Source organism: Psittacula echo (genome assembly GCF_963264785.1).
Source record: "Psittacula echo genome assembly, chromosome: 1".
NCBI classification, from domain to species: Eukaryota; Metazoa; Chordata; class Aves; order Psittaciformes; family Psittacidae; genus Psittacula; species Psittacula echo.
The window spans coordinates 68,747,467-68,768,428 of record NC_137735.1 but is presented as its reverse complement, the minus strand read 5'-3'; the positions used below and the strand labels follow the sequence as shown (position 1 = coordinate 68,768,428).

The window sequence follows — 20,962 nt, the reverse complement described above, 5'->3', positions numbered from 1 at the left end:
AATTACTTGATGAAAATTTAGAAACATCCTTTTTTGTTGTTGCCTTTATTCCTGGTCTTAAGAACAGAAACAAAAGTCTGAGGGTTTTTTTTTGTTTGGGTTTTTTGGGTTTTTTTAGTGTTCAGTGCATGTTTACTTACTGCACACTGGAGAAGAAAAATCTTTCCTTTGCAGAGCTGCTTGCAGAATAACTACTGAGCATATGGAACAGTGGTGAGATCTGCCCTTACTATATGATGCATTCTGAATATGATGCTCATTTCTTCATATAAATAAATCTCTTCATTAGAGCATATATAGTGTTTATTTTCAGGATAAATACTCACAAGTTTCAACAACTTACCAGCCTGAATAGGCATACATTCCTGAATAGAAAGCAAGTGGTAATCCCATAACACTGGCATCATTCCCTGCAAAGGCATTTTTAAAGTGCTGTGTTTCTCCTGCAACATCAACAAGAACCATATTGAAAAATAAGCTCTTTTGTCACCTCCCACTTTATAACAAATAAATATATCACACCATGCAACATTCAATTACCCAGCAGTTCACTAACTTCCTGCTCTGCCCGTGACCCTAATTTCTGACCCAACCCTTGCAGCTGTAATCTGCCACTGACTGTAAAGGTTTTGTGGTGTCACTAAGTCATGCAATAGCAGAATTTGACCTATTAGGTTTTTTTCAAAGCATTCTGAGCTTGATGACACTCACTTCACTATCATCTCCAACAGTGACTTATAACAACACGGAAGAGCAGAATGAGCTCTGTTGTTTTATGCTGTGGAAAATTTCACTTGTTTAACATTTTCATCAGAAGGAACATTGCTAATATTTCTCTCACAAGGAGCATTTTTAAGGTAAATAAACACAATATCTCTAACACTGAAAGATTAGTAATCCCCTTTATAATTAGTATTGTGTTAATATTACACTAAGTAAGAGTTACAGACCTATAAATACAAACATTTAAGAGTTATGTTGTGCTTTTACTCATTTGCAAGGTCTGATATGGTTTCTAAGAGCTCCCTACAATATCCCAGATTTCCTGAGAAGCAATGATCCTCCAGTGAAAAGGAGCAAGAAGAAACAGAATTCATTCAGACTTAAATTAGCAATAGGTCAAATCCTCTACCCTTTACTCAGTTTTTACTGAACCCTCAGCCTAAATTCCCACCAAAGAAGAGGCTTTTTGGGTAAGGAAAGAGCTACGGCCAGAGGTAGGACCCCAGTGGGGAGTCAGGAACACTATTCAAGCTACTTAAGGGCAGCAAACGCCATCCAAGCCTGGGTCTGGCCTGCTTCAAAGGTCTAGGAAAAATGGGGCAGATGGGAACAGAGGGGCATTTTGCACATGAAAGGAGGTAAGGCAAGAGGCATTGCAGCTGCCAAAAAGGAAGTGAAAAACACGAAAACAGAAACAGTGACTCAGTGGAGTGCTACACAGGAAAACTTTTTTTTCAGAGTCTATTGCTAACCGCAGAGAGCCGCCTGTCCGTGAGCAGCTGAGCTCACCGCAGAACCTAGCGCTGTGCTGTTGACTCAGACAGGAGAGGTTGCGCAGCATCACAGAACAGCATCCCAGGGACAGAGCCAACAGCCGTGATAATTTTTTGTTAGATGAAATCTGCCACCAATTAATAAAAAAGTGCTCTCCGTTCTGGCCCTCTGCGCTGAATGGCTTCTAGTGCTCCCTGCAGTTACCTTCTAGCATTATTGTAACAAGTGCGAGCTAGGACGTCTCTCCGTCTCACACCCGCTGCTGACAGGGATCTAATGGAAAAGCCTCTTCAGGTAGCTGAGCATAAAACAGTGCGAAGAGTTTCTCTGCAGGCATGGCTTTACCCAGACAACTTCTAGAGAGCCAAGGAAAGACCTCCACAGCTGTGCTCGTGCTGGGTGCCGCTGGGGAGAACAAAGGTGTGTTTTCACACTCCTTGCTTACACAGCAGCATTGATGAAGTCTGTAGAGTCATTCTGCCCTTCCAAACACTTCCTGTCTCCTTTCCTATGCTTGGGTTAGCCCCAGAATATTGCGTTTAGCTGTATGCTTAAGTTTTTCACTTGGAAGAAGTAAAGCGTGCCTGCAGCATGAGCATCAAGTACTTATAAGCAGAAAGCCCATGAAAGCACTCTGACTACAGTTTCTCTTGCCAGTACAGCACCTTTAACTTCACAATTTACATCACCAAAGTGGTAGAACTGCATCCATGATACTGTTCTTTCATATATTCCCCAATACTGAGCCTCCTGCACCACCACATAGTCAGTACCAGACAGACTAGGCACTAGCCCAGTTAAAGGAGACATACTCTGTCCCAAATAGGCACGTGCTCCGGAGAGGGATATGCGCATCTGTCATTAAAACTCATTCCGGCCCTGCCACAAAGTTCATACCAAAGGCAAATTACAGAGAAGAGCAATCCTGTTGCTTATTTATTAAAATGAGTTTGATCTGAATAGACTCATTGGCATGCTGAAGGAAATACCAGTTCATCCCAGTGTAGTTCCACTTCTAATCAATTACATGACAGTACAGAGCTTCAGTTAAGCAAGCATAGACTAATTAAGAGATTCTGCTGCTATAAGCATTATTTGGTGGAGGCAGGTGGGGAAAGACTGGGGAGGGTAAAGATAAAAGCACTTTAAAAGCATTTACTTTTCATTTCATACCTCTAATTAGCTGGATAACTCCAGGGACTATAATTATCAGAATTGCTACAAGCTTGCAAAAGGTAAGGAATATCTGTATGCGGGCACTCCAGCTGACACTTGTGCTATTCAGGACCATCACCAGTGCTGCAAGGGGAAAAAGAAAAATCAGTAAGAAATAGTCATGCTGCTGAAATCGTCACAAAATTCTTCACCAGCAGAGAGGCCATACACCGCGTAGATCCTGATGCATTAAAGGAAACACACCATGATAACCTTCTCCAGCTTCTGCTGTTCTCTGCCTGGCTCCCTCCACACCAAATTACAGCTTCGTTTACCCAAAATTGTTACTTGCTGGCAAACAGCTGGCTGGCAGGGGCCTGCCTTGAATAAAAGAAACTAGTTGCCCAACCCTTGTCACTCCAGATTTCTGTATCAGTGCCACTTTGAGTAGAGACTTGCATTTTCAGAAAACAATTAATGATCATATTAAACTCTCACACCCACATTCAGCCCCCACATAAATTGGTCACCGACTCACTACCTCTTCTTGTCTTTTCCACTCTTTCTCCTCTCTTACTGCTGTACCACCAAATATAGAGAAAGGCAAGCATGCAAGTAGCATGCCCATCCTTGCTGGGAATTGGTGAAGAAATAGAGAGTTTTAACTTTTGAAAATAAAGCCCAGGTCTGCAACATGTAGAGAGATAAGTGCAAAGGACTTTTACATCCTGACTGCTTGGCTCACATCTCCTACTGGGTCAGGGAGGGCATTTTCTGGCCTTTACTACAGCACTGACTGACAGGAAGGACTGTAACTCATACCATTTGAGTTCCAGTTATTCTAGCTTATTTAAACTACTACCCTGGAAAAACATAATCAGCAAAGGAGTTTACATTATGAGTTTTTTTAAAGTACTTAAAGAATGGAAAATGTGAGTCATTTCACTAGATAAAAGTCCCATTCCCCCTCTGCTGCTGGGGAAGGAGAACGTAGTCAAACAAGTTTCCTTACTTATCTCCTCCTTCTTGCCATCATATGGAGCTAGTGAATTAGCTCCTCACCAGAGTCCTCTCATACTTCAAACTCTTTCAAGAGCACTGATTCATCTATATCAACAGCCATATCAACGCATCCTGAGGCACATAAAAACACAAGTTGCTATCTTCTGCCAGAGTCTGGGAGCTAGTTTGTACGAGCTGGCGTTGTAAATCTGGCATGGTACAAACTTTCTGGCAGCAAACCATACTGATTTATCCCAAGTCTTTTATACAGATTCTCTTCACCAGCAAGGCCAAAATATACATATCATAAAAAATTCTCAGTTTAAAGAGAAGTTTAATGGAAAAGGAAGAAAATTCCAAGTAATCTGTATTGCAATGTATTTTTTAGATATTTTTAATCAAACAAAAATTCCAGGAAAAAAAATATGAAAATGTTTCCTGGAATTTTTATCTGGGAGGAGATGTAAATTGTAAATGTACAATTTACAAAAGTCAACATATATTCACAATATCACTCAATGTGAATTTTTCACCAAAAAAAAGATCTTAAAGGTCAAAATGTTTTTACAGTTCTGTATTTCACCATATTTTGGAACTGAGGAATTCTTATCTAAGTCACAAAGTAGTCACTTAAACATCTGCAAAGTTCCACTTGAGATCCAAAAACTTATTTTTTGCTTTATTACTTCCATGTATACCTATACTTGCAAAGAAACAGAAAATCCCGGGGGCCTGATTCATTACTCTGTTGTCCCTGACATACCTTCACTTTTAAATGCTGAAAGATCTCTTTTGGCTGCTGCTGAATATTAGCAGTGATTGAGGCTCCTCCTTTTTTCTCAGGGCTTGATTACCAGGAAGGTTAACAATTGTCACTTAAGCAAAACGTATTCAAAATATTCATTAGACCAACAGTGTTTATTTATAAAGGACTTATAAAGACAATCCAATGCCATAAACAAGCACTGGCTTATTTCAGATTTCCTAGAATGTTCAGGATATCATACCTTTCTTTCCCAGAAGATGAAGCCCAGTCAGAGACCAGGCCACAAGAAAATATCAAGGAAGAGTTTAATGTATAAGAAAGTATCAGGTATTGACATCCAGCTTATTCAGAGTTCAAGCTGACTGCAGCTGTCTGTTACTTTACACAGGTCAGAATAGGTAGCATGAGCACCCTCCCTGCACAGAGCCCCCCTCAAGGTTTTCTAACGCATCTGTTTCACCTTTCTGATATACAAACAAGAATATCACTGCATAGCAAACTAGCACAAACACTAAGGTCAACTCACACAGAAACTCAGAACCTTCCTTGCTGGCCAGCCACCCACAAATCACAGCCCCAGATCTGTTGGAGAGCTACACTAGCTTGAAAATAAAAAATGCAGGCTGATATTTTCATGAAAGCAGTCTGATCACAAGCAGTGTTAATACTTCCCCATTCCCAGCTGTGAGCTCAAGCCAGCCAAATGTTTCATCTGAGGCTTTCTAATGAAATAGTGAAAGCAAAATGGACACTGTGAGGACCTTCATTTAATTGGGAAGCTGAAGGGACCCTACACCTGCACAGTCCAGCGCACATGCCATTAGTTTTGATGGTCCTCTGTAAGAGTAAGTCCTTTCAGTGTTGGACAACTACACAAATATAGCAGTTCAGGTTGCAGGGCCGGGACTTAAGCTCTTATAAGAGTTAAGACTGATTTGGTATTTTGGGGAATTTCATTTTATTGGACTTAATAGGCTACAGCAATTTACAGCCTACTTATTTAGTCTTAGCAGTTGTATGTGCATGACAGACATACAGAGATGTAGGGCTTATACTGTTATCATGTATCAGCACCATACTGGTTGTATTAGCAACTGGATAGCAAAAGGAAACAGAGGAGTCATGAAGAAATCTGCTAAAGACCAGGAAAAGAATATGACAGCTGTGCCAGTATTCAAGAAGGAAACTGTATCTTGGGACTGTAGTCATTACTGAGCACATCATTTCTATGAATAGGGCCTTATGGAGATACTTCAAGAAACTGATTGCAGACACTTTGATACAGAATCATACCAAAGATCAAAAGGAAGCAGCAACTCACCAGACAAAAGGACAGTGAAAGGAAGACTCATGTCTAACTTTGCTAACTAGAAGTCAGGCATCTAGCATGACTGCATCTTCAATGAGGATACAGTTAACCCCAGAGGATAACACCTGTTTCAGATGCCCGTCTCAGATGGGACGAGTTGTCTCCAGGAAGCGTCTCTTCCCCTCTTTCTCCACTACGGGGAGCATAGACAATTACCTTAAACTAGACACCTAACTAAAAGCAAAATGAATCCTGACCGATCAGAATAGGCAGGGAAAATAAAATGGGGCTCATGAACAACCAAACACAATGGTAACAAGAAACATATTGCTTTTCACAATCTCTTGCCTTCACACAGCCACAGCTATAGCTGGATAATGAAATCTAATGGGAGAAGTAACAGTAAGCGTTACATTCTGGCCTACTTTTCAAGACTATATGTGCCATTGCCTCACCGGGAAACCAAGGTAACTGCCCTCCCCTCACTTGTCAGGCTTTTAGGGTCAGGACATTCACACATGGCAAAAAAAGAAAATACCCTCAATTTGCAGATCCTAATGTGTCAATTAAAACAGTCACAGGAGGCACAAAAGCACCCATCAGAGCAGCTTTTGCTATACCTGCAAGCCAAGAGATGTCTTAATTTAAACTGCTTGTCTGAAAACTGTCAGCAGTAGAGAGTAACATTGGCTATGACAGGGAGGAAAAAAAAGCGACTAACTATAGACTCACATACACTTCACATACTCACATAGACTTTACAGCTACAGGTTGGGCAGAGAAGAGATTCAGAGCACCCCTGCAGAGAAGGACTTGGGGGTGTTGGTCAATGAGAAAATGAACATGAGCCGGCTTCAGTGTGCGCTCACAGCCCAGAAAGCCAACCGTATCCTGGGCTGCATCAAGGGGAGAGTGACCAGCAGGTCGAAGGAGGTGATCCTGCCCCTCTACACTGCTCTCGTGAGACCTCACTTGGAGTATTGTGTGCAGTTCTGGTGTCCTCAACATCAAAAGGACATGGAACTGTTGGAACAAGTCCAGAGGAGGGCCATGAGGATGATCAGGGGACTGGAGCACCTCCCCTATGAAGACAGGCTGAGAAAGTTGGGGCTGTTCAGCCTGGAGAAGAGAAGGCTGCGTGGAGACCTCAGAGCAGCCTTCCAGTATCTGAAGGGGGCCTACAAGGATGCTGGGGATGGACTCTTCATTAGGGACTGTAGTGATAGGACAAGGGGTAACGGGTTAAAATTTAAACAGGGGAAGTTTAGATTGGATATAAGGAAGAAATTCTTTACTGAAAGGGTGGTGAGGCACTGGAATGGGTTGCCCAGGGAAGTTGTGAATGCTCCATCCTTGGCAGTGTTCAAGGCCAGGTTGGATGAGGCCTTGGGTGGCATGGTTTAGTGTGAGGTGTCCCTGCCCATGGCAGGGGGGTTGGAACTAGATGATCTTCAGGTCCTTTCCAACCCTAACTATTCTATGATTCTATGATACACATCAAATTTATGTCGATAAAGCTTTGGGCTGGAGTATTTGCCAGCAAGCACTGATAGATGCGTACAGCTGACCTTAGTTTTTAAGCATAACACTGCCTCTAACAGCCATAGTTTTTAACAGCCTTATATTTGAGGGGTTGTGGCAGACCTCCAAAAAAAAGGGGGGTATTTTATATTATTGTAGTGTAAAATGCCCAAAATACACATGAATGAGCGTTAAAAATTTAAAAACATGTGCAAGTTGTCTCCATTTTTAACGGCTGAAATCTGTTTATCTGCTTTCTGATATAGAGAAAAGATTAGAATGGTTAAGATTGCTTATCTATTCAGGTTACATGTTGATAGTACAGTTCAATACCTTTGCACAGTATAATTTATCCCTTCCTGTTACCAATATATTTAAGTCTACCATTAGCAGAAGAATTGAAAGATACAGAAAAAGCAATATATGAATAGGGAGGTTTTTCACTGTCTATCACCATGCTTTGCAATCATGATAGGATGTTTCTTCATTGTAAGAAACAAATACGCAGTCTACCAGCTTTCACATGAATAGAAAAATGAATTTTTAACTCTTTCTTCTAAACAGACCATCTTCAGCATCAGAACAAATGTGAATGTTATCCCTTCTGCTTTGTGTTCTGGGGCTGTTGTGTTCAACTCAAGCAAAGCTGGCATTTAAAAGGCCTCTCCTCCTGCTTGTATTTTCTTCAGCTGTCCTTCCTTATGCTGGGGTGCATCCAAGTTCTCTCTCTTCTACCTGGCCACTTATTTTCATAAAAATTGTAGTAATTAGATATCTTTGAGCTGTCTGCTCTTCTCTCTGGTACTGACCAAGATATTCATATCCAGTGTTTGCCTAAGTTTTTTTCCTTGCAGAGATACACTTGAGAAATACCAAGTGAATAAAAGCAATTTCTAAGTTTGAAAAGAACAGGTAGCCTTTGCTTCAGAGATTCAGAAAGCTGGGGTATCTGCAGAGAACCTCCACACAAGCATCTTTGTCTCTACCAAGCCCCTGAAATGCCTGGACTTTTTGGTTGGTCAGTTTAATAATTATATAAAAAAAAAAAAAAAAAAAAAAAGCAAGCATCATACCATGGAACAGAATAAAAATTGTTCAAAACTGCTCAGAACAGAGATGATTTTGAGGAGAATTTTGTGCTCAGCACATACTTTTTTCTTCTAAATACAAAACCAAGAATTAGGGGTTTTTTAAAGGTTACCCTCTCTAGAAGTTCCATTTTACATCTCAACTGATCTACACCTTCTCTGCAGCACCATTGTTCCTTTTGCACCACAGAGACACTGAGGTGGAGTGGTGGGGGATCAGAACAGGCTGTAGCCCCTCTGTGAGAAGTACTTGTTTGCAGCTTGCAGAGGAGAGACAGTATTTGCTATTCTCCATCACAATTCTAGTTGCATCCATCTTGGGTAATCTTTTAGTAATAGGATTAAATTGCAGAAAAGGAAGGGCAGGGGGAAAGATGTCTTGTGACAAGGATAGAAAAAAATCAAGCCACAATATTAGATGAGGCTTTAGGAACTCCTTCACTGGAGGTTTTAAGACCAGGTTACACAAAGATCTCTCAGAAATTTTTTAGATACACTGATTGTGTTGGGGGGGCAGGAGATTACCTGGAGATTTTTCAGAATCTCTTCCTGCCCTTTCTAGTATGATCAGAAATGACAAGGTAAAAACTACAGAGCAAAACCTCACCCAAGGACAGAGTTTAATGTTGCTTCCGAGTACCTTTCCCTCATGCATGTCTTTATTAGACAGATATGCAATGAGCACTCTGTCATGAGGCACAAGAGGGAAAAGGGACCAGAAGAGGATAAGAAGACAAAAGGCAGTTCACTTCCTGATTAACTTAAAATTTTCAATGGAAGCAAAGACTACCTTTGGCACCACTAAATTGGATTATTCAGGGCTCCAATGTGTCTGCTCAGCTCAACACCACCTTAATTAAAGGAAGTTCTTTACTGTAAGGGTGGCGAGGCACTGGAATGGGTTGCCCAGGGAAGTTGTGAATGCTCCATCCCTGGCAGTGTTCAAGGCCAGGTTGGACAGAGCCTTGGGTAACATGGTTTAGTATGAGGTGTCCCTGCCCACGGCAGGGGGGTTGGAACTAGATGATCTTAAGGTCCTTTCCAACCCTAACTATTCTATGATTCTATGATTACCACCACAACAGCTAATTCTTACCCTATGAGAGCAACAGTCATGTGTTCTGAGATCCCTGAGCTTGAGTGTAGCATATAATAAAAAACTACTACAAATGAAGTCCACTGTAGAGCATACTGCAAATAATAAAGATCAAGCCTCTGACATGCCACTGTCTTCCTCAACGCTGTCCCATTCATCACTACAAACTTTATACAAAAATCCCTTCTTTCAGTGACATGATAGCTCATCCTACCTGTGCTCTACAGACCTGCACTCACCATAGAAGGACTCTGCTGTGAACTCGTCTCTCCTTTTATGCTCTAATTATTTCAGTATAACTCCCTCCTCTCTGCCCTCTCCCCGCTAATTCTTTGTTTAATTACTTTGCAATGCCCTGACTTATCACACAGATTTTCAATTAAATTAAAAGCAATAAAAGCCTATTTTGAATTGTTCACTTATTCTGCTTGAATCACATGCATTTAACAAAATGCTTTGATGGAGTCCTCACTTAACATTCCTTCTGTCTCAGTGACCTTGAAGTTACTGAACATCTGTTTCACCCTTATCTTGCACTGAAATATTTTAGACAGATGTAGCTATAAAAAGTCATTGACCTCAAAATTTAAGCCCTTAATTCAATTATGCCTATGAAACCTATAGTTTGTGCATAATTAAGTTGGAAAGAAATGTGGTTACATACTGATTTTTTTAACACTTTGGGCAGAAGGGAACTCTTGTCAAGAGAGTGCCTACAAAAAAACCACAGTAACCTGGAGACTGGAAATTTCAATGTCAATTGAACTCCCTATCCCAAAGAAAGAAAAAGGCATCTGAACCTATTATTGTGGAAAACTGAAGGGGTCTCCTGTATGCCTTTGATCATTTTGCATGTCTTAATTCCTTTTTCCGGTCCTTTTGTTTCTGAGATGTGCACTGACCAAATTGAAAGGAGCAATCCCTTACTAATTATTCAGGTCTACTCAGCACTCTTCTCCCAGCACAGCTGAATGTGTGCACACTTGTGCAAGAGCATCATAACCAGGGACCAGACAGAACACGAAAAAAGCCTCTAGTGTTAAAGGCAAAGAGTCCCATTTTCATCGTGATTTGTGCTTTCTTGTTTCATACCCACACCAGCCCAGGTACACTGTAATGTTCCTTGTCTCAGGGTAGCCTGCATCCTTCCACTGGCAATTATTGATTATCTGTAGCCCTACAGGGTCCTTTTCACACTGATTTCAAAGTCAGCAAGAGTAAGATGAGCTGCTGGTAACAGGTATGCATTTTCACCAAGCTTCATACCCTTCTCCCAAAGTCATCAGTTGGGTTCCTGCTTCCCAAACTGCAAGTGCCCCAATAAGTTTTATTGCTATGAAGGACAGAGTGGCATTAGGAATGATGATCCCCTGTTGCCTGTGCTCCACTCAAGAGAACTACATTTCTTCATGGCATCATACTTGGCACTCAATTGCCTCCTAAAACAGAGGTAGAGCAAAGCACTTAAAATCAGGCAGTCATTCTTCCATATCTCTGGCACTGGCTCACCATCTCTTAGGGACTGAAATTGCTTACACAAAAGTAATGAGAGTTCTGCCATTAATTCAAGTGGCAACAGGATCAGCCTTGGCAATAGATTTGGCCTGCCATTAATAAAGGCTGCTATTCTCTTTACTACTGAGTATGTTCACAAACACACGTACCCAGGCAAAAACTCACACCAATGCCCTTGACACTGGATGCACAGTCCTTCTGCAATGATTCAAATGAAACAAATAACTGTTCAGTGTGCAATTACTCCCACCCCCTGCACCCCCCCCATTTATATCATCTTTACCCTTCCCTTAAACCTAAAATTAGATACTTACTGATGCCAACAGCTGTAATAAGTTTAATTGCAAGTTCTGGGATTTCACACTGCATAAAGAAAGGTTCCAAAATGTAACGTCCAAAGGCCAATGATATCACTGCTGTGGCAGCAGGGCTAGAGTAAAAGCAACAAGAAAAATCACAAAGTTAATCCACAATAGATAATATCCCTATGGGATCATGCTTTATTATCACAGGACTGTGAATCATACTTAATATTGGTGGGTGCTTGTAACCTGCCGTCATGTACTGTGATCTCTGAATGTATATCAGGGAACCATAAGCAGTTTAGTTTTGCTCAGCTGTTCTGATCTTGACAGCAGCACTTCTTACCAGGATTATTCTTGCAAATTCCATGCTGTAAAGCAGCCGTAAACAGAAAAGAAAGGTATCAATAGAAATCTTCATTCACTTGCTCAAAGTGAACGTGGCCAGAATTAGATTACATGGGCAAAACTCCAAGTAAAAGTCATTGAGGAGTGAATTTTAGTGGCCAGTTATATCTCACCACCCCTCAGACACAAGCAAATTAATTTCAATCAAGCTGAGAATTCTGCTATATTGAAATAAGTATCTCAAACCTACTCAAAGCTGTTATCAAAATCTGAGACCATGCAAAAAATGAATGAAAATGGTATTTCCTAAAATGCAAACAGAATTTGTTTCTTTTATTGACTGACAGCTTCCTAGCACTGCAAGTGAAATCAAAATTCCTTGAAGCACAGAAAGCACCTACCATGAAAGAGAGAAATGTGAAGGCATGTAGTTGTTGCCTTTACAAATTTGAAATACGCAATGCTCATACAGCCTTTCTCTTTGAGATGAGCTAAATGTCTGTCAGAATCCTTAGCACTGACACATATTAACAACGAATTACCCTGTGTCTCAGATCAGACATCATCTGCATATAACAGCTCCAGTGACCTGTTCATGTTTGGTTTGGGAGGACACTTTCACCCTTCTCACAACAGCTGGTGGCTTCTGTGCTTCATCACACACACACAATAAGGACAAAAGGGAATACAATTCTGTCTTAAAGGACTTTTGTGTTAAACAAGAGTCCATGCAAATTTCTTGTAGAAAAAAAAAAAAAGATCCAGAGCATTTAATAAAGTAATGCCTCACCTTACAGAATATGAAAAGAAATATAGTTGCTAAATATGCTATGGAACAGTGTAAAAGTTCTGCAGAGAAGTTATTATTCTCCATCAGACAATAAAGGAATTTTCCACAGAAGAGTTTTGCTCTTGAAACAGAACTGACTTTCTTAGTGTTATGACTCAACCAAAATGTCACACATTGCATTGGACCAAGCTGCAGAGCAGCAAAAACCAGAAGTTTCTTCCTCTGAAAGTTTCTGTGTGGACAAATCAGGGCTGTGGTTTGTACATCCCACACGCATGAGGACTGTTCCTCTCACTGGCTAGCAGTTGGCTTTGCAATTTTTGCCTTTGTTCAGGGACCAAATGTCCTCTGTGTTGAATTTACACAGACATTTTATGACTTTACCTGGGTGCAATATTTCTAATTTACATAAGATCACCAGGCTTCCTTCCAGCTTTTCAATACTTCAGGCTGCCAAAAGTAGTTTGAAGTGTCCTAGATCAGATGAAAGATCAGATCTTTGGAGCTTTCCCAGGTTTTTTTCCCCTCAGTCTCAGCTCCTTTTTCCAGAAATTGGATTTTTCCCTCTCATTTTAACACATGCCTTTTTAAAGAGACAGTCACTGTTATCCACACCACTATGTTTTTAAAAACATAGCTCCTAAATTATACTTCTCATAGCTGTGTCTCTCACATCCACATGTTTGGGGGGAGATGTTGCTGGCAGCTTAGTTAGCCAGTGGAGGTGGAAGTTGAAGGAATGGGACATTTTCCTTTTGTTCACAATGCTAAGGACAGGCTAGCAGCCTCCTAACTACTGTGTGTTCAGGAGTGGACAGGAAGGGCAACAGCAGCTTTCTTTGAAGGGCAAGGAGCACAAAAAAACACGATCTAAGGAGCAGGTATAGTGCCCCAGCACATACCACAGGTGAGTCAGTCGCTTGGCAGCTTGCTCTACCCAACTTAAATGTAGCAACAACAACTATAGTTAATCACTACAGCCAATGCATTCACATAGCCTTATTCGCTTGTTTGAAAACTAGCCTCTTTTTGTTTTTTAGGCACGTAATATACCTGCAACCTGGCTTTTGGGGAGAAAAAAAGTTCCTACTTGTACTGGATGCGGAGCAGCACAGTGTAAGGTACATCTAAACTGAAGGTAATTCTGGCACAGTTTAATCAGTATGTGGGTAGAGTTTAAGTGTGTCCTAGACTGTAAAATAGTGGCTGAAAAGATATATGAGAGCAGTATATGCTTAGTTTGGTTGTGGCTTTTTTGGCAGCCTGTGGGTGTGATAATCCTGTGATCTTTCAGAGGAAAAAATTGCTCAGCTGAGAAGTGTCTGTGCAACTTCATCTATTGAAAAAACCCTAGATACATATTAGTCTTTAACTTTTTGATAGCAGCAGCCAATTAGTTTACCAATGCAGGAGTCAGATATAAAACCCTACGGAGAACACCAGCAGTGCTGCTCTGATCATCACAAGTTTTAACAAGTACACCTCGCTTGCTACCTCTCACATTTGATGATTAAAGAATTCACTGACGTTCCTTCCCATGCAAGATGATTATTTACTGGGTGTGGGGCAGATCATGGTGACTAAGAGTGTTTTCGTGACATTCCTGGGACACTGTCATATGTAAAAAAGCAATAATTTTGCAAGGAGAGGAATTTATGAAGCCTGGTTTCTTGTTGGTGTTTGTGCTAAAGTTCATAAGGTCTCTCTGCCTAGAAAGGTGCAGGTTAAGAGGGGGATATTTCAGACTCTTTTGTTGATCCTGGGATGTGTAATGATATAACTATGATCACAGCACTGTGATTCTCACAGTTTAAAAATAGGTCTGCTTCCGGTCTGGTTTTCCTTTTGTCAAAAAGTTAATAGGGTTAAGACATCTGCTCTTTCATCACATTTGATGGAAGTTACAGAGTTAATGCAAAGTTTACTTACGGGGGTGAGGATGTAAGGGGCCATCTGACATACAAGATTACTTCCTCCGGAAACAAGATAAAGATCCTTGGATTCATAGTGACTCAGCACTGTCAGTGCTTTTAAACTCAAATCTATGCTAGAACTTGTTGATATTATGTAAACATAGTTGTGATTTGAAATGAGGCGTGCACATTGGTGACTAATTTGCTGATTGCGGAAGAGAGGGAAAAGGAGTGCTAACTAGCCTGAAGCAGGAGTGGAGCATTCCCAAAGTTATTTTATAAGTGAGTTGCCCCTGTTCTACCTGTAACAAGCCCTCCAGCCTCAGTGATACCATAAAAAAAGAAAATAATTCAAAGGGTCACGTTAGAGTTTGCTGCAAAGATCCATTTAAATTACAAAAATATATTTGACATGATTTGGCATCTTCATATAGTAATTCACCTATACACTCTCAAGGGCTGCAGGAGTCACAGGCTTTCATACCAAAACAATACTTTGAACATTTTAGATATGTAAAGAACTAACACTGCCTTATTTGGCCAGTTAGTGCTTTTCATAGTCATCAGGATTTAAGCTTTCCAACATCCCACAAAACCAAAAAAATGGGGACCTGAACTGACACATGAAGAACACATGGCACCCCAAATCTGAAAACTACAGGGCAATAGCTTCACCAGGATTTATTCCTGTATCCACAGACAAAAGTAACTGCTCCAAAAGCCAGTGACAAGGCTGAGAAAATATAAAGGTGACTTCCCTCTTCCACTATATGATATATAGACATGGATATTGGCATTGTTTTTGACATTAATGGATACAGTAAGCTTAGAAAAATTAATGCAAGTAGCTGAATTTGTGTGGCAGGCAGTTTTGTTTCAATCATTTTTTTCTCCCCCATACATGCACATATGTCTCCTTGACTGTTTCAATGCTGACAAGCAAAATAGTGTTGTTGTGTTATCTGAAGTAACCATACTAAAAGAACAGAGCTCATTGATCAAGGTATATTTGACTTGTTTTGCCCACCACATAGTGGAGGTTTTTCTTTATGACTGAAAAGTGTGTTGCTGTCAGAAAAAAAAAAAAATAAAAACAACAAACAAAAACCAGAAAAACCACAATATTCTTACCGAATGATGAGTAACTCAACCCAGACTCTCACAAAAGCAGGTAAGGGGCCAAAGGCCTCCAGGATGTAGGTGTAGTGACCACCAGATTTCTTAATGCATGTTCCTAGTTCAGCATAGCAGAGGGCACCTGTGAGAATTAAACTTTGGCATCACAAGAGATATGCAGAAATACCTTTCAAAACTTTTATAAGCAAAACAACAGAGCTGCTGTGGTATCACAACTACTTTAGATATATTTTAATAACTTTTTCAAGCAATTAGGTAAGTTTTAATTCATTCAGCTAGGCTTGCAGTTAACCAAACGGCACATGTATCTAGTTACACTTAGGTGAAAAGCCACTGGAGGAATTGTTTGTTATCAACATGTTTCATTACTCATTCATATCTCATGAAGAGGGGCAACAAAATGCTGTGTCATGCCAGCTACCCCAGCTCCCCACCCAGCCACAGCTAAGTGAAAGCCTTCTGACACATTTGCTTGTTATCAAATGATGATGAACAGGTTACACTGCACATTGTACCAATATATTTAACATGTGACCAGAACAGGTCTTAAACTCAGTCCGTCTGATTCAGGTGGGCTTAGCTCACAAACAGCCCATGTTTCTTTTAAGCTCAGAGCCAATTTACACAGGGTGGCATTTGCGTGTTCTAGCTATTGAGCAGACACATGTTAGCCAGTTTTTGCCCTCTTTATCCACTGCCAGAAAACAAGTAATTTCTGTTTTAAATAAAGCAAATATTCCTGCTAGTTCTTCAGCCTCCTTGAGATTAGCTCATTAAGTAGGTCAGCGGACCCCTCTGCCCCACTGAGGCCAAGGTGCGGTTTGCCACTCTGAATGGAGGCTTTGTGTACAGAACAAATAAACTGGCATTCTTCAGAATTTAACACTCATCAAAAGTACACAAAATTAGTAAAATACAATAATTGCTGGCCTGTCACAATACGCAGGCCAGCAAAAAAACTTGCATTACAAATTTGTTTCCATCATACGGTTTTTTGCAGCTCAATCTTTCAAAGCAACATCATGAGGAAGGAATGAAATAAAGACTGTCAAGAGGGGTTATTAGTGTTATTACTATTTTATTCTTTTTTATGCCTATACAGCTTAGGTCCAGAGGGAATTATTCCTCTCAGAACTTGCTCTAGCCTCCAGGGAACTAAATTTAGATGACTAAACATTCATCTGGTGTTTGAGTGGTGTGACCCCCATCCGCAGCTGCTGGGGGCCTTGCAAGCGAACTGTAAACTACTTCTTACATCCAGAAAAAAACCACTATACATACAGCATGATGCATGGCGTAAACTGGACATTTACTTTTCCTGTTCCTTTAGGGACCCTTAAGAAGCAAGAATTTATACTTCCAACTTGACTGACCAGGCATCGGTGGGACAGCGGCTGCGTACCTCTGAGCCCTCCACACAATCTGTCACACAGCAAAAAACTTTCTGTAGCCCTATTGGTCCTTAAGCTCCACTCCATGCCTTGACATCCAATGACAAAATGAGACAAATAATAGCAATAATCCACCAGCCCCCCTCTGGGCTAATTAGCAACTTTTAAGGGACTTACCGAAGAGCGAGAGGATACCACACACTGTCCAGACAGTCAAGGACATGCCCACGCTGCCCGTGTTCTTCAGGATGCCTTTGGGAGAGATGAAGATGCCAGCTCCAATGATAGTGCCAATTATGATGGATATCCCTCTCAAAAGTGTCACTTTCTTCTTCAGCACAACTTTTCCCTCCTGGGCTGGCTGTTCACTGTCCATAGAGGGCAACCTGCCATTAGCTTGCCCCTGAAAGTAGCTTCCATTAGAGACCGTGGTTACGGCAGCTTTCCTATACATGCTACAGTGCCACCAGCACACTGACAGCAAGCACAGGGAAAAAAGTTTTCAGCAGAAACTCAAGGCTTTTTTTTCTTTTTTCCCCCCCCCCCCCCCCCCTCTGTGTAACCAACCACTTGGTCTCTTCCTCTGCCCTCTCTTATCTTTCCAGCTGCTCCTACACACAGGTAGAGAGCTCCTGAAGTGTATTTGAGCCTTTACTGCAATCAGAGCACTGCTCAGGAACACCTGCACTTTCACACTGCGAGCTGGTACTGCCCTATCATTGGGAACCAGCTCAGCTTCCGCATGGACTTGTATTTAAGCTCTTGTCATACCAAGTTACTCCAGCTGAATGATGATGCAAATTCTCCAGGTTTGCATCAGCCATTTGAGAAACCTCTGGCATTACTCAGCATTTCTTTTTTTTTTTTTTTTTCTTTCTCTTTTTTTTTTTTTCTTTTTGAGCAGTAGGGGCATGTTGCACAAGTGACCTGAGGGTGGTGGGAAGAACAAAGCACTCCCAAGCAAGCCGAGCCAATCAAGCTAAGCACATCACCCTTAACACCCCGAGACACACTCCTGAATGTTTTTAAAGCAACTCGGAGCCAGAAACAAAAGCCTGCCTAAATACAAAGCTGGTCAGAGTGCAAGGAGAAAAGAAATCAAACAGGGTACGTCATCTCTGGGTCTAATCCAATTTCTTCCTGGAAAAACTCCTCTTAACGAAAGTTAAGTTTACAGGGCTTAACTTCTCGTGTGGCAGCTGATCAGCTTCTCCCACGGCTCTGTTACTTACCTGGAAATATCTACAGGGACCTGTACCTACCAAAAGAATACATAAAATCCCCCTTCTTGCCCTGAGTTGCCTAGCAACACACCCAAATCAGCCTAATGAACACTCGGGGTTATTTCATGATACAGTGATTTTCACACATACTGTGTGTCTCTAGGATGCCGGTAAGCAATGCCACTACGACACTTCCCCTTAAGAAATATCATTCATGTTTACAGCCACCTCGTGAGTGTGATCTGGCAGGAGGAGGAAGAGAATACCCTAGAGCCCAGGGTCTCCAGCAGCTCAGGAATCAGAAAGTGGGTTTTGTGTTATACCCAGTTCTTCTCTGACCTGATAAACAGGTAATCAGATGCATAAATACTTTTATCGCATGACTTGATCAATTAAATTCAAACCTGAGAAATTAAAAAGGAGTGTTCTCATAAAACAGGGTAAAAATCAATAGCCTTCAAGCACTTGTAACTGAATCAAGGGACAGCCTGTGCAATATATGCCAAAGGGGAAAAAGCCTTCATAGCATAAATACTGCAGCTGCTCGTGACTTCAGATTAGATCAGTGCAAAGAGAAATTATTACTGCAGTTACTGCTCTTACTGCTTAATTAGGATTTAGGATTCAGGTGGGGGGAATCACAGTTAAAACATTTTATCATTTCAAAAGCAGGCACCAAGCTCAGAGCGCTACAGTGCTTTCAAACTTATGTGAGAAAGAGATCCTGGAATATCAACACTCCGCAGCTGTAAACCTTCAGTGTTTTTAAAGCCTCCTATTTGCAGTCATAACTCACCCTTAGTAATTTGCACTGAGATAAAAGAAGGCATAAAAAAAAAGCTTATCTGATTTAAATGCACACAAGTAGAAACCAAAGTGATTACAGGTTTTGACTACACACAGGTAATGCTTGCCTATCTTCTGAGCACATCCTACTTCTCGCTTTATCTGCTGCTACCTCATTTTCCTGCAAAGCTCACATTCTCATTGCCAATGCCCCATGTGCCCAACCTTTTGGGGAAGCAATTGCCCCTCCAGCAGGTGCTGCAGGTGACTGACCATGGGCTTGACCTCCTCTGGTCACCCCAGAGTCTAAACCAAGCCAGTTTTCACAGCAGCAGTTACATGCAAACACACAAGTAGGTGGTGTGGTATGCAGAATTGTTTTCCCCTGGTAGTACATTTCATAGGCTGTCCCCCAATAAGATTATAAATGCCTGAAGGGAATAACTAGATGAAATCAAAACAGGAAAAAAGCATCAACCACAGAACTCTGTTTGGGCTGATGACTTCTGTTTTAATTTCCAAAGGCTGTTTAATGAAGAGACACGATATCTTAAAATATCTAATACTTTAATCATTCTTAACTAATGCTTACGCAATTTACATAGGAAGATGGGTCCAAGATCAAACCAAAAGCTCAGTAACCTCCCAGACAGTCCTGAGGCAGCTCCGAGTAATCCAGCTATTCAGTAAAAACACTGGACAGTATAATGGTTTTCAAATTTCATTTGACGGCTCACCAGAAGAATGCATGTTTGCCTATTGGACATAGCTATTAATGCTCTCCCATGCAAGGAAATGGGTGCTTGCTTCTTCTATGATATAGGGATAACACACATGCAAAGCTTAGGACCATGTGAAAATCCCCGTGAAATTTCTAAGTTGGGAACTAAGGAAAGCTGGATGCAGAAAGCTCTTTTTCCTAAATACTGGCAGCTTGCTAGTGATCACGCTATTTGTAGCCTTCCTGGTAAGTACTGTTGTTATACGCTTCCTCAACACTATCCTCTAAGAATAAAAAAAGAAAGAAGAGCACTTTTTCTCCTTTGAGTTCAAGCCTTACTTCCACCCAGGATAGGGAATACTTATTTGGTGTTGGGGGATTATTGGTTGTATTCTGGAAATTTATAGAATTCTCTATCAGTTGAATCTATTCCTGAGGAGGGCACAAAACTGGAAAAGGGCCATCACTGTTTGCTGTCCCCCATTATACAGCATACTCACAAAATCTGTTCTGTTTTTTTGCAGCCCAACAGCCTCTTTCATTTGAATTATTCATTACAAAGCAAGGACTGGGTATCACTATGCAACCGCAACATAAAATGCTCTGTGTCTTTTCAGAGAGCTCCTTGAAAGCAAAGGGCTTAACCTGTCCAAGACTCAGCACAGCCTTGTTCTTCCATAAAAATCCACTCTGAAAACAGAACAACAAGATATAAGGAGCAATTTTCTCTAGATTGATGATATTATTTGAAGCAATGTGTCTAAAAGCAATGCTCTGAAAAGAAACATTCAGCCTTTAATGGCAGCTAGCATTGTGCACAACTTTTTATTGTTTCTCTCTAGCTGGTGGGGGTTTTTTTTCCCAAATCCATAGACATTTTCTCCCATTTTAAAACATAACTGAGATCATAACTGTGAAATGGTTCCACTTTGAATCTCATCATCAGCCCTGAACCATTCACTGTCTGTTTCAAACTGAAATTCTCACTAGCTTCTAAGTCCTCCTACTCTTACACTCTTAGCAAACAGCTAAACCACTAGCTGAAGGGAGTCAGCTCCCCCAGTGCTGGTTGCCAGAGGGCTCTGACGACCAGGACTGGTTGCATTGCTGAGACCTTTCACAGTGTGTATAACATAATTTTTGGGAACCTGCACTGCACTGCTCCAGCAAATTAAATACTCAAGCATCACAGGGAAACAAGGATACTACAGTGTTTCACAGGATGAGCATGCCTGACACGTGGGCACCCCTGTTTTTCATACTAGTAGAGATTGTGCCACATACCTGGGACATAGCTGAATCTCTGATTCCAAAGAAGCTACGGTTTTGATATTTCCCCTGGGGAGTGCTACAAAACATACACACACAGCATTCCCCTTTATGGGAACACTACAACACACAC

The 20,962-nt window shown here is 41.1% G+C and overlaps 1 protein-coding gene across 1 annotated transcript in view; it reads right to left on the bottom strand.

Moving 5' to 3' along the window:
• Nucleotides 1-17,284, bottom strand: part of SLC7A11 (solute carrier family 7 member 11) — a gene marked incomplete at both ends in the record, with an annotated part of 57,831 nt that extends 40,547 nt beyond the window's left edge. The window contains 5 exons of the mRNA XM_080634112.1: nucleotides 344-443; nucleotides 2,671-2,796; nucleotides 11,264-11,379; nucleotides 15,434-15,560; nucleotides 17,008-17,284. Coding sequence (XP_080490238.1) covers nucleotides 344-443; nucleotides 2,671-2,796; nucleotides 11,264-11,379; nucleotides 15,434-15,560; nucleotides 17,008-17,284 — 746 coding nt within the window. The remainder of the gene's footprint in view (nucleotides 1-343; nucleotides 444-2,670; nucleotides 2,797-11,263; nucleotides 11,380-15,433; nucleotides 15,561-17,007) is intronic.
• Nucleotides 17,285-20,962: the final 3,678 nt, after the last annotated feature.